Source organism: Argentina silus (assembly GCF_951799395.1).
Source record: "Argentina silus genome assembly, chromosome: 1".
In the NCBI taxonomy this organism is placed as follows: domain Eukaryota; kingdom Metazoa; phylum Chordata; class Actinopteri; order Argentiniformes; family Argentinidae; genus Argentina; species Argentina silus.
In genome coordinates this window covers 11,488,387-11,502,974 of record NC_139655.1, presented here as the reverse complement: position 1 = coordinate 11,502,974, position 14,588 = coordinate 11,488,387, and the positions used below count along the sequence as shown (strand labels likewise).

The window sequence follows — 14,588 nt, the reverse complement described above, 5'->3', positions numbered from 1 at the left end:
TGACTAGCCATACCATACCATACCATACCATACCATACCATACCATACCATACCATACCATACCATACCACCATACATCCCCTTCAAAGTCTCGGCTGTGTGTGTGCTTAGCGTGAGAAGTGTGCGTTGACCACGGGAGATGCTGATTGGTTGTTATGTTATCATTATGGGCAAGCCCACCAGAATAATTCTGAACGGGGAAGGCGGCTACCGTTTAACTGATGCGAAGGGAAAGCGGAGCTGGCGTGCGCGCGAGGTGCACAGGCAAAGCGAAGGAGTTTCACTCTTCTGAATACACACACTCCTGCGCTGAAGGTCTGATGAAGCAAAACTTTTCGGAGGTGTCTTCAAGTTGCTCAGACGAGTTTTGAGACGTCCAGGAATTTATTTTAGTTATAGTATATGAACGAAATTCAAAAAAGAGTCTCATGCCACAACCCAAATTACATGATGGATGCTTCAAAGTACTTGTTTTTTATATCAACTCTCAACTGTTTGCTCTCCACGGTAAGTAGACTAGACTATCCCACCTATGCTTTCTAAATTCATTTCTGAAACCATGACTTCAAATAATTAAATGCCATAGCTTTTTCTTTTTGGTTATTCAGATGTTACCGATGTCGATTGAATTATGTGATTCTGAGTTTTGCGTGAGATGATTATTATATTTGATTTGTGGCTACAATAAAAATGTGTTCAGTCTGCAATAGGCTACCGGGGAAATGTTGGGACCAAGCGCGCGCAATAGCCGATGCGCATTTGGTACGTCGGAATGATGAGTTTTCTTTGTTGAAACGGGCTTTGTTGCAATGTTAAGGTATATGCTGTTCAAATAATAATCCAAGCCAAGCCAAGCTTCTCATTTTGTTATCATCTCAGTCAGAACTCAGAACCCGATGGCTTCACTGAGTCTCTCCTATATGCTCGTTATAACCACAGATTACTACAGGGACTACACTGGTAACATTTTATAATCTGTTACTATCGACTTCTCTATCGAATAGACAACCTGTTCTCTTTAGCATTTTTGAGTAGCTTTCGACCTATAACTCCTTTTGCACTCCTACTAACCCACCACAGGTGGTATAATCTTGTTCATATATTAATAACTGGACTGGTGTGGCTCAATACGGTATGTGGATTCGCACATATACATACTGAACATATTAACCTCAAGTAACCCCATATGATTTACAGTACTGCCTCTAAAGTACAATAAGGGCAATAACACTGATGATTGATAAAAGATACAATTGTGTAGTTTCATTTAGTGTTATTCAGTTATTCCATCTCTATGAGGTTTATCATTGAAATTGACTGGTTAAAAAGCTAAGAAAAAAAATGCAACATTTCATTCAGAGAGGTAAACGAGTTGAGTTCTTTGATTAGGTTAAGTCGTCACTTAGATACAATTGTTCTCTCTTGAAATACCATCATCCCAACTACCACTCTGGAGTTTCCATAGAAGCGAAAAATGTCTAGTGAATATGTTTCAGTCTACGAATGATGTATTCAGTTTGAATGCTTGAGTTCATTGAGATCATGCGTGGCGTATACTACCACAGTGCCCTGCATATGTGCTCTGCTTGATTAGGTGTTTGAAGCACAGAGGTTTAAGGTGTCTGTGCTGTGCTGGGCTGTCAGTTTGAAATCTTAAGACCATAACAAAGTGGTCAAAAGCTTTGAAAGTCTAACATTCACCTATCTTTTAGAAGGGACTGTTAATCAAAGCAGTCAACATCAATAACTAATCCTGCCTCTGAGAGATGATTGATATTCCTTTTCAAAATATTATGGAAAAAGACTCTTGAGTGTCTTGAGCAAAAAGTGTCTTTAATTAAAGCTTTTTTTTTTTAAATATGTTTTTAGGGCATTTCTGCTTTATTGGGATAGAGACAGTAGAGGTTGACAGGAAGGATGGGAGAAAGAGGAGGGATGACATGCAAGATAGGTCGAGGGTCGGAATCGAACCAGGAACCTTGCGATTACGTGGTAAGCGCACTAGTGTGCTACGCCACTAAGCGCCCCCTTAATTAAAGCTTTGACTGAGTTACTCTTGTCATCTGTGATGCCGTCCTTTAAAGAATCTCTGGGACTCACCAGATGTCCTCCTGAAGCAGTGAGAAACTCGGCATGCTATTTGGAGTATTAAGGGTCCTTACAGTACCATAGACTGGCACCCAATTATTGCTAATGAAACACATCCACTTCTTAAGTCACTGATTCTCTATGGGTCCACAGACTAATTACCTCAAAGATGCCGTCTTCCAGTGGAATGGAATGAGGAATGGTATCAAACACGATTAATACCATTCCTTATTCCATTACATCTTTTACAATGAGCCTATCCTCTGATTTCTGCCTCCACCAGCCTCCTCTGTGCTGTACATATAGTAAAATGACCAAACAAGGTTATAAAGTGTGACTATCATTCCCCCATTTCCTATTATATTGGTCATGTGTCATCTTTACTCAAATTATTATTATAATTATTTTTTAGCCTTAGTGAAGGATATCTGTTGAAACTTAATGAAGCCTTCATAACCTCTATAAGGCCTACATATATAAGCCTTATGCCACCCCTAGTATGACATTTGCTTGTGAATGATTTCTGAAACATCTATATAGGCCATTGATAATGGGTAAGCAATGCTTCATTTTCCTTTGGTTAAAGTGAGACCTGATTTCCTGTTCCATGCATGCTGTGTAAGATAAATTGACTTTCTGCTCTTGCTCAATATGTTGAAGTTGAGGGTCTTCTTCAAGGATCCATCTGTGTTGTTAATGGGGTCTACACCCCTTCACATAATAATCCCTAATCGCTAAAATCCATCTCCCTAACTACAACACTACCTCATCGTCCTGTACTGAAGAGCCCTGTCTCAGCCACCACCACCCAGAGTGCTGCAAATGAACAGAACATGAGTGGCATATTATGAATGAATTGCTGCTCAGCTTGGCTATATTTCAGATGTGCATGTATTACACAAAGCAGTGTGACAAAGCTTTGAATAATACATTTCCTTATTCAAGAACATTTTGTTCTTCTTTGGTTTGAGAACACTTTTTGTCAGATAACTGTTGTTCACATTTGCATCATATGTCTTCTAGGGGAAAATGGATAGTTTTCTAAATGCACAGCATTTTGCAAGGCTGGTCTATCATTGTATTTTACCATGCGTCTCATGCATAAAATGTACCAACTGAAGTCCTTTAGAATGCAATGCAGGGTGTTCTTTGTCACAGTCTTCCTGTGCTACTGTGCATTTCATGCTTTTAGACAGGCATTTGATATCTGTTATGACTCAATCATCGATATTAAACAACTGTTTGGCGTTTACTTTCCATAAAACATTTCAGATTAAATGAGCAAGATGGAGAAGCTAATGGGGATAATGTAAAATTAGCCTCTCTGCAGTGTTGCCTAATGCTGGTCCTGTTGGTTCCTTGCACATGCTGGATTTCACTCCAATTGGAATAGTGTAATTAGTGGTTTCCTACAGTATGGACTAGCACACCACAAATAGTATATCTCTTTAAAATATTTGTTTCACGATTCAATCAAGATCGATTTATTGGGTGATTTATAGATTATAATGAAAACCTACCTACCTATGTAATACACATTTAACCAATACCTAATTGTAACCATAACATACAATCACAACTTCCAGAAAGGTAAGAATGACAACCAGCCAAATAAGGTGCACATAAAGGATGAAGGCGTTGGTGGCCAATGAAAACCTAGAATAATTTATGGTTGTAGCCTGTAGAGTGGTGTTGTGTAATGTAAGCTTTTTGATGTCAAGATACTGCTCCATCAGCGTTTTCTCAAGGATCACATCCTGTCTCACTGTTTTTCACAATCATGTTCTTCTCTAACCCCACTGGTTTCCTCTAAAACAATCACCCATGGCAGTCAATTCACAGAGCACCATGACAACCCTCACTCTTATATTGATATATTATCTTATGTTGTTCATGTATATAACTGTTCTGTCTATAGCTGTTCTGTACTCTGTCATGTTTTTTATGTTTTATGTGGACCCCAGGAAGAGGAGCAGATGCATATACAGCAGCTAATGGAGATCCTGATAAACCTTTAGTGGCTAGCATCCGATTCATCTTTAGTGACAATATTGGAAATCATACGTCTATGGTTGAATAAAGCTGTAATTCATGTCTAAGTGATGCTTAGTGGAGAAACTCTCTGGCTTTGTTACCAGACCTGTTTGCCCTCTAACAGCATTCTCTATAACTTCATTGTAACACAAACATGACAAGAAAGAACGGGGTTTGACAAAGTCATCTGAGGAGAAATGTTTTGAAGGTGATTGTTCCATAGGACAGCCAAAGAAATATAATTGAAAGAAATATCTTCGTAATGATAGCTGAAAATAGAAAAAGCAGATGATTGCGTATCACTCGGCATGAAAAATGTTATCCCTGTCACGGTATTGACCGCGAGAAAAGGCAATCCAAATATTTGTTCATTTCCAGAATAAATATGAGTGTTATAATACATGATAGAAATGCACACAAAAGCAAAGCCAAGTACAGGAAAGACCCAAGCTTTGTGAAGCTTTTTAAAAGTGATTCTAAATGTGCAGGTTTCTGATGAGAATTATATTATTTGGTGATTTTAGCAATTCAGCCCATAGCAGAGCACAGTCACAATTTGAAGGTGCCTGTCAGACCAGCTTTTGTCCCCCCCCACAGCTCTCAGATGTCTGATCCACCATGGGCACACCACCTTTCTGCCTGGGTCAGCTCTCGTTGACATATTTTCAGTGGCTATTACAGGCATTTGTGTGAAAGACTTTTAAGCATCTGACCTGTGTGCTCTCAAAACATCTGTGCTCCGCAGCCTCCCTTCCCCCCAAGCAGCTTCACAATAACACACCCTGACATGTTTTGTGATGTAGCGAGTGAGACTGCTTAGTGTTGTGGAGTCAACAGAACATCCCAAAAGTGCCTGAAATGCGTGAGGGATGGCGGTTAGATGTCAGAGTTATTTGTGTGACACAGTGCAGATGGGACAGGAGGAGAAAGCTGGAGAGCCTGGTCCAGGGTGGTCGATAATGATGCTCTCTTGGCTTCTCAGAAACATGCATCCAAGCCTGGCCAGGAGCCAAAATCAACTTCTGCTAAATATTTTTGGATACTTTGAATGCAGAGACTGCTGTGACCCTTTATCCACATAAACATTTTTTTGCCATGAAGTGCCAGACACATTTCCTATATTTATCTTCTGTAGTCAGTAAAAATGTCCTGTCTTAAATATCTGACACTCCCGTATGTTTACTTGCAAATTAGACCTGACAGCCTTTGCGCAAAGATGTCACAGGAGGCATGCATGATTTAGAATTTGCTGTCCTGTGTCCACTGAACTATACTGTATGATGAGAAGGAACTCTTTACCTGAGCTCACACAGTAATCAGGTTTTACTGTTTTTTTCCTCTTCTCTGTATTTCCTGTGGTTTATTAAATTGTTATTTTATGACTAGATACACAGGCGTTGAAATGACAACACTCGTCAAAGATTTAACAGCATCCTGGCAACTATCATGACAAGATCTGCTCTAACAAACCATCAACTTGGCAGGTGTCCATGCATTGTGTGTGTGTGTGTGTGTGTGTGTGTGTGTGTGTGTGTGTGTGTGTGTGTGTGTGTGTGTGTGTGTGTGTGTCTTCATCCTAGAGAGGGGGATTTAGAAACATGATTGATAGCATTATTGTCACGTTGATGCATTGTTTAACACAACACTCTGTAGCTGAGTTGAGTTGTGTTTATGGTGTAAACACAAGCATTATTTCAGTGTCTCCACTGTCAGCGCTGGCGGCCAGTGATCGACCAGATCAATTCCATCTCCTGCACACACCCAGCTGGACAGCAGGCCATGCACCCCTGTTGTAGCCACCTCCCAAATCATATCCCTCTGGCAAGCCAACACTGTGTTGTTGTGAGTCTAGTTTCTGTGTGCTCTGGCCGCCATCTCTATGGAAAGGATGATGCTGTAGTGTAAATGAACTATTAAACCCCATGCGATCAAGAAAGAACGCTTAATCCTCACAGTCCACAGCCCAAAGCTCAGTTACAATGCTTGTTATAAAGTCTGTTTTCCCTACTGATGAGGAAATCTTGTTAGTTTCTTCCAGTATTACCATAGCCTTAGGGCTGACCAGATGACTCATGTGTTGGCCCTGGGTGGGGTTTCTCAGGAGAGATAAGAAATCACTCCAGTTGAGTTCAAGCACGTTCTTCCGTGCCACATGTTTAATAAAATAAGATTCAATTAATTCCCTAATGTATTTGATTTAGTTCCAGTAGTAAGGCAACATGATGTGGTTAATTAAGTGTACAAGTGTACAACATTTCCCCAACCTTTGGGGGCTTTTTCAGATCTTGAGGCCCAAATCCCTCTTGTGAGGCCCCTGACCAGGTATTACTATCCAATAAATGTCATGCTTGTCAAAACAAAGCTATAAATGGGCCTGGCCACCATGCATCTTCTTGCATGGCTTTGATGCAGCACGCTATATCACCCAGCTTTGGACAGATAAAGTTAGCAGATGTGTCCCTCACCTCCCAGGCAGGAGGTTGTTATTGCTATAGGATGTGTGGGATTCTCCAGTCTAATTGGTTACAGACAGCAGCTCCTGTGTACAGGGATCTAGGGATGATGACTGTATTAGGGCCTGCTCATCCATAGAGGCCTGTAGGGATGGTGACTCAGACCCAGATAAGGCAGACAGTGGGATATGTGGAGGTAAACACAGGGGCATGGGGGTTACATGAGTGTTACATGTCAGTCAGTGGTGGTTGGTCTGAGCTGTTTTTTCCATTAGTGCAGACACCAACAACTTCACAGTACAGCGCATTCGTTATATTGGTTGATAAACATAATTGCTTCTCAGGGTTATACTGCCTGTGGTCAACCAAGAGGAAGTGAAAATAAGGTTGACATGTAGCCCTGTCTGTCTAGAATAGAAAACATCACTTGACACTTGGCTTTTTCATGTAAGAAGCATCTTTGTTCCTCATGAGCTCCAACTCATACAATATACTATATCTCTCCCCCCTTTGTATGTATGGATTTATGCCCACTTAAGTCAATTGCTGCCTCATCTGAAGTGATGAGATGTCTTCGTATGCAGAGCCTGGAGAGAGAGAGAGAGAGAGAGAGAGAGAGAGAGAGAGAGAGGATTTGAGATGAATGATGTGGCCTCATTCTCCTGATTGCCTTCATGGCTGGGACTAGAAGAACGCCTGATGACTGGCAACTTTTCAAGCCGTGCCTCAACCTGATACTACACAGCTGTGAACATTAGACTTGTCTTTTGTTGCAGAAAATACTATGTATACTGGCTATATTAAGCATAGAGACGTTTTACAGTATCCTTATTAATTTATTTAATCGACTCATAATAGTCCTGTCCTTGCATTCTATAAATTGTACTGATTTTTATTTGTTCTTACATTCAATTAACCTTTCAGATGTTTCTCAAAGAGTCTTTTAATTTGAGTGTACAGTACAACAGCATTCTTTGCTTTGTACCTGCCTGGACATGCTTTAGAAAATACAGCGCACAAAGATGCACCTAGTTTACAGTGCATTCATTCTGGTTCAGAGTTGTGCATTGCATACTTATGACAAAGTCATTACACAGTAATGAGCCTGATGTTTTAAAGCTGTGGAATGCATTAAGAATTAACCCTGGCGATCACCTGGGGAGGTGCTCTTTGCTGTGATGGCATGGTAATGATGTTATAGTCTGTTCTGGGGTGAGGAGTGCTGGTGTTTACAGTATAGGGTCAGACCCTCAGGGAACTATATCCCTGACCTAGCAAAGCATTCATGAACAGATTTAGAAGTACACTTTCACTTTGTGTGTGATTTCACAGTATTAGGTGGCGGAGATCAGAGTCAAAGTTCACAGTGAATAAGTAAGTACAGTATAAGTAGGTACAGTATACTGCAGAGACATGTCGGTCATTATAGTGACAATGTGATAACTAACATGTGGTAACTGTGATTCAATCCTTTATATCATTACGATGCATGGAATGATGAATGAGGAATGGTATCAAACATGTATACCATTCTTTAATTCAGTTCCATACATTACAATGAGCCCGTCCTCCGATTTCTACCTCCACCATGCAGAAGCTCTGCCATATGCAGACTAGGCTGCTCTGCTCCCTGCCCTTAATCCCTTCCCTTGACATGAACAGTGCGAGTGTGGTGGGCTTGTGCTCACCCCTCTGTCTCTCTGTCTTTCGGTCTCTCTCTCTCTCTCTCTTTATATATATATATACTGTATATATATATATATATATATATATATATATATATATATATATATATATAATTTTTAATTTTTAATTTAACCTTTATTTCACCAGGGGGACCCATTGAGAACAAAGGTTACAAAGCATTTTTGAAACAAAACAAAAACATCACACATCAATACAAATTCAATACAAAAACATCACACATTCACACATTAAAACTGATAAACATTATGGCAACATCCTTTAAAAACATGCACAGACCTCGACCTCAACTTCACTTATCATGTTTTTGAACTTGCCCAAAGAGACTAAGGCATCCAATTTGATGGTCTCTTTACACTCATTCCAAGTTCTAGGGGCACAGTTCGGGCTCAGTTCTGACTTGAGGGACCTCAAGAACTAACCTATCCTGAGATCTTGTTTGGTGATGACTAGAACGCCATGTGATGAGGGATGTCAGGTAGCTGTTAGCTTTTGTAAGATTACTTTATAAACATACAGGAGCCAATGCTGCGTTCTAGCGGCCAGGGATGGCCAGCCCACTGCCTGATATAGATTACAACAATGATGCGTTCTAAAATGATCACCAGTAATAAAACGTGCTGAATGATAAACAGTGTCATATATATGTGTGTGTGTGTGTGTGTGTGTGTGTGTGTAGGTGTGTGTGTGTGTGTGTGTGTGTGTGTGTGTGTGTGAATCTGTCTTTTCTTTACTCTCTCTCTCTCTCTCTCTTTCTTTCTCCCCTTCTCTCTGCCAAGCGCTCCATCTCCACTGACCTTCTCAAGCTGCTCCGCGGTCTTACACATTTTCATTGACCCACTGGCTCTCAGCCAGCGACTGTCAGCTTGTGTTTGTCAGTGTCCATTGACACAGATGAACAATCACACTATTACTCATTGGCCCAATCTCCACTTCCTGATTTACTGGCCTGATATTATCCGTATGCTTGGAAGTGGGAAGGGCTGAGGAGCCATGCTTGAGACATACGGAACTGTTCTGGACATGTGTGTTCTTGGTCAAAGCTTCCATTGCATTGGAAAATACCATTTAAAAAGTTACTTTTAAACAGATTGCTTTTTAGTGTGGAATATGAAACTGCTACTGATTACCAAACTTCTTTTCTGTGTTTTTCCCCCTGCAGGTGTTGTGTGTGCAGATGTGTGACGTGGTGAATGAGATAGAGCTGGAGAGAGAGCACTGCGAGAACACAACCTCTGCCAATGTCACCTCAGGTAATTTACCCAGAATACATTATTTGCTACTCCAATAGTGTCTATGGTTTTCAGAGGGCTATTTTCAGAAAATGAGAAACAGTGTGCGTAAATAAAGTGCCAGGTATTATGGTTTGAGTAAGGCTCGGCGTTCATATTGGACCCTCGATAATAATATGCCAAAATAAGCTTCTAGAAAATGCAATGCATCACAATCTCACTCCATGACACCAATCTCACACCATGTCACTCCATGACAACCCAACAATCTTAAGTGTGCACCAGAGTGGTATTGCTATTACTGTATGTTGTAAATGTATCGAATAAAATAATGTTGGAATTTATTTTCCACCATAGGTTGGGTTCAGTGGTGTCTTATGAACTACAGAGGTACCTGCCCTGTGTTCATACATGAGATTTTGCGTAAGAACCAGTCAAGAATTAAATAGGTTGTTCTAGTTGATTCATCCTTCCAAATGGCAAGGTGAATCAACAAATAAAAAGGGACAAATACCAATTCTTTGAAGTTGTTGGGGGCTGTAAAAGTCCAGCCTACGTCACAGAGATCTTGTTAATTCCAATGACATTCCACTCATGTGTTTGAAGTGAAGGCCACACATGTTCTATGCATTTTGTACCAACACATCCCTTTGAATCACAAAGAAGTCCATCACGGGCCACTCTCTGAAAGGTGAGTATCACAATAATCAAATGAACACTGTTGGCTCCCTTAGAAATCTGAGAAAGGAAAAGAATAAATAAATAAACAAATGATAATGAATGATAATTAGAATAATTTGCATGTAAATATTAGAAATAATTTATGGCAGTTACCTCTTATCTTAAGAGGTATCTTATCTTACCTCACATCTGTTCTGCATCTTTTCAAAGTTTAGGTATTTTAAAGTAGTCCCAACAGGCAACAGTGTACAATACCAGTATGCTCTGCCAATAAATATACAGCATGTTAGATTACACAAGCTGTCAAAGGAGATCCATCATCTTTATAGATTTTCATCATATTGTATAGATTATTCAGAGGAAGCCAAGGAAGCTCAGGAGAGCTGTATGAATGACATACAGCTGCAAGCTATAAATGTCACAATGTCCATCCAATTGTTGTATATGAAAATATGACCTTTACAACTGTTGAGGAAGTAGATAAAGTATGGGAATTAGGTAAATGGCACTTAATGAGATGATAAGGAACACTGTGGTTATACAGTACATGTATCCTCTTCATATTTATTCTATAGTAGCATATTTTACTTCTCTGTCAATACTTTCCCATTGGACATGAGACTTTCCCTTTGTAAATAATAACTTCTACTAACGTTTGGGCATTTCCTGAACCATTTTAAATGGGCAATCTGGGATTCAAACAACAACAAAGCAGTCACCCTGACACTTCTATTAGGTAAACAGCTGAGGGATGGGGTTGGTGAAATGTAACCACTCAAATTCATAGACAAATATGGATGCAAGGACTGACCATCCGTGAGATCAAAATGATAATTTTAACCATATTTTGGAGCTATTTTTTTTATCCATTTATAAGTTATATTCTTGAAGAATCAATGGGTTTTATCAATTTAAAAGTGAAAAAATGTAGGTACCAATCCCAGTTGTCTCTTTAAAGAAACCATGCCCTGTCCATGGAAATAACTGATGTGCCCTTGAAGTTTTCTTACCATCAGATACTGTACATTATAAGAACAGAAACTTACAGGATTTCCCTGTTGAAAGTTATGAGGAACTTTCTGTTTTGTTTTTGCTTTGGTGACTACTCTATATCATCATATATCATGTACTGTATGTTCAGTACAGCAGGTCTTGGAAGGTGTTACGGTTGAATCTCATTTGCAGGAATGAGCAACAGCAGGTACGATCAATCAATAGGTTTATTACATGCGAGGGAACAAGATGCAGCATCAGAGCAGAAACATTGGAAGGACGCAGTTTATATATCCTAGAATCAGTTAGAGACTGTGTTTGTTTGCGCATGTAATTACCTGTCCATGATTCGCTCCATTCGCCAATTACTATCAACCGATTAACACAGAACATACAGATACAACAGAGACATCATATATACATGACATTCGGTGGAGGCTGGTGCATGTAGAAATCGGAGGACAGGCTCATTGTAATGCATGGAATGGAATGAGGAATGGTACCATACACAAGCCCGTCCTCCGATGTCTACGTCCACCAGCCTCCACTGATGGCATTTCACATAATCAGGCCCTGTGGCACCAGGGACATTCTGAACTATCAGCTGATCAGCTAGAGATTCATCAATAGGAATATTCATAGAGCTAAAAATGATTCAGTCATTTGATTAGCTATATAATCATATAATACACTAAAACTCACAAGATGGTTATACAAGTCTAAACATAAACATACACAAACATCTCTAAATTCCCCTAAAATGGCCCCAGGCAAAGAGGATCTGAGGTCACATCTCAGGAGAGGACAGTGTAGGGTTTGCACAAAAGCATATTCAATTATGAATTCAGTTCATGATCATATGCCAGAGACTTTTATGTGGACAGTCACAGTTGAGGATGGTCTCTTCCTGGTTGCTGGTCTTTTAACATTCAACCCCAAACCAACCAGTTACAGTGGATAGTCCTGGTTCATGGCATATCAAATAATATATCATATTTAAATTCAGTTTAATCTTCATGCTACCCCAGACTATATTATTCCATTAGTCAGAAACCGATATATTCTCATTACTCATAATCTATATGCTTAAACGTATACTTGGCTTTTTCATCTCTGAAAACGATTCTCAAGAAGGTCTTATATGGGGTTTCCAATATGCTTGAAGTCTAAATTGAATGGATTAAACTACTTGGGAGCTTGTAGAACTTAATAAAAACATATGGGGTCTTTCCCTGTCATAAATATTTTAGTTACATTAATGTATGCTCTGTCACTGTCCTGATGGATCGTGGTATGCTAGTTGCATTGTATTGTATTGTAACACACCACTGTGAATGCAAGTGCATTAACTATCCTCAAAGTTCAGTCAGAGCAAAGTTATTACAGTTGTTTGTAGTGTTTCTTCATATGCTGACAGTTAATTTATTTGTTGTATATGTTTGTTTGTTGTATATGTTTGTTTGTTTGTTGAAATGCTGTAAGTTGATGAGGGACAATTAGTTGGAGCACATTTCCAACACTGATATTATTAACTGAAGTAAAACTCTGCTCTTATCACAATGATACATATTGTTTAACATTCTCCCATTTGGGGTCTAGGTTAAATTAGCATTTTAATTGACCTAGCTCGCCATCTGAAATATTCATGAGGAATGACCTTTACTGTTTGGTTACTGAGGGACATATTCTATTCAAACAGGTAATTGGAGTTCTGGGATTAGATAAACTTACTTCAAGTAGACTTTATAATAATTCATGTTGCCTTATACTGGAAACCTGGTTAATGGTGCAATCACAGTCCTCACTTTAATAGGATCACAATGCATGCACGCACGCACGCACACACGCACGCATGCACACACATGTTAGACAACCAAGCCATTCATGATCATTGCTGTATGCTAAGTCATGAGTACATGTTCCTGTACTCATAACTTATATGTTAGAGATGTGTCTGACGACTGTATGTGTGTCTGGAAGGATGTGTGACTGTACAACAGTAATACTAATGGATTTATTTCCTCTCGGCAGGTTGCCAAGGGATGTGGGATAGCATTGCTTGTTGGCCATCTGCCAAAGTTGGAGATGTGGTGACAATAATATGCCCGAAATACTTCAGTTACTTCAGTGATCAGCATAAAGGTAAATAAAGAGCATTTTTTCTTTTTCTGTGTTCTCCCAAATAAACATTGTGGAAATGATTTGCCATCATTGCAGGGCCAACTAACGGCCAGTTTATGGTCCCATATTGTCCTCAAAATCACACAGAATAGTTCTTATACCAATGTATATTCTTTATTCTAAGGTTCTTTAGCAGAGGTCCTACAGTACTCATGAGGCAAACTTAAGAGAGATTGTTTTTGTTATTTAGGCCTGGATGAACTCACAGAACGTGTTAAAGCTTGTTAAATATATTCTTTGTATGAGGAAAGTGTGGAAGGACTCTCCTGTGAGATTCTATGGAACAACTATGTCCATCTCACCCTGTAATCACTACCTGAACTTTAGAATTGTGACTGCTGATGGCACTTGTTCTTATGAGAGATTTTACTGACGATGACTGATGTATAGTTGATTCACTTACTTAGACAAATGTACTTATTCTAAGTCGATTTGGATAAAAGCGTCTGCTAAATGACTTAAATGTTAAATGTTAATCACTTGCCATTAATTATCATTAGATGATAGAATACTTTCATAATGTGACTGTAGGTGTAGAGACATGTCCTTGCATTGTCTCGCTATTTATTTTGTTTTCCCCCAGGACCAGCATCTAGTAATTATGTTATTTATGTTTAAAGCACTAACCACAGATTCAATCAGACACAAATTCAGACATAATATTTAGCCAGAGGAATATTTTACCAACAGTGTGGAGGTTTGTGAGTTCAAACATCAGCTTGTTATCTTAAATGTCATAGAAAAAGGACATACTGTTGTAAGGAGAAGTGGTGTCATAAATCCTGGTAGTCAAAACCCGAAAGACCATTCCTGCTTATGTACACATGACACATGAGTTTGTAACAGTATTGTAAAACCCAAGGTCCAATAACTCTTACCTACACTTACCTAATACATAGTACTGTAGGTGTTGATCGTAATATAGAGCAGATTGGTTTAGTGGTTAATCATAAGAAGTACAATAGTTCACATATTGATTGAATGGAGACACAGGCGTGCAATTAATGATTAGGCTTTGCGTCTTGATTTGATGATCTTATACTCTTAAGAGTGTTTCCAGCATTTCCCACAGGAACTAATTCCTTTATTGATTGTATGCTACACACAAATAAATCAAATGCAAACACAGTAGTTCCTCAATATGGCAGTCTATGGTGGTGGTGGATAAGCTGTATTTGTTTGTGTTTTATTGTGACATTGTGATATAAATCCTGTATACATA

General features: G+C 39.3%; 1 protein-coding gene across 1 annotated transcript in view; it reads left to right on the top strand.

Annotated features, from left to right (window-relative positions):
- Positions 1 to 450: 450 nt before the first annotated feature.
- The window catches only part of vipr1b (vasoactive intestinal peptide receptor 1b), a gene marked incomplete at both ends in the record, with an annotated part of 44,183 nt that continues 30,045 nt past the window's right edge, over positions 451 to 14,588 (top strand). The window contains 3 exons of the mRNA XM_083665366.1: positions 451 to 507; positions 9,442 to 9,532; positions 13,217 to 13,327. Of these exons, the coding sequence (XP_083521492.1) occupies positions 451 to 507; positions 9,442 to 9,532; positions 13,217 to 13,327 (259 nt within the window). The remainder of the gene's footprint in view (positions 508 to 9,441; positions 9,533 to 13,216; positions 13,328 to 14,588) is intronic.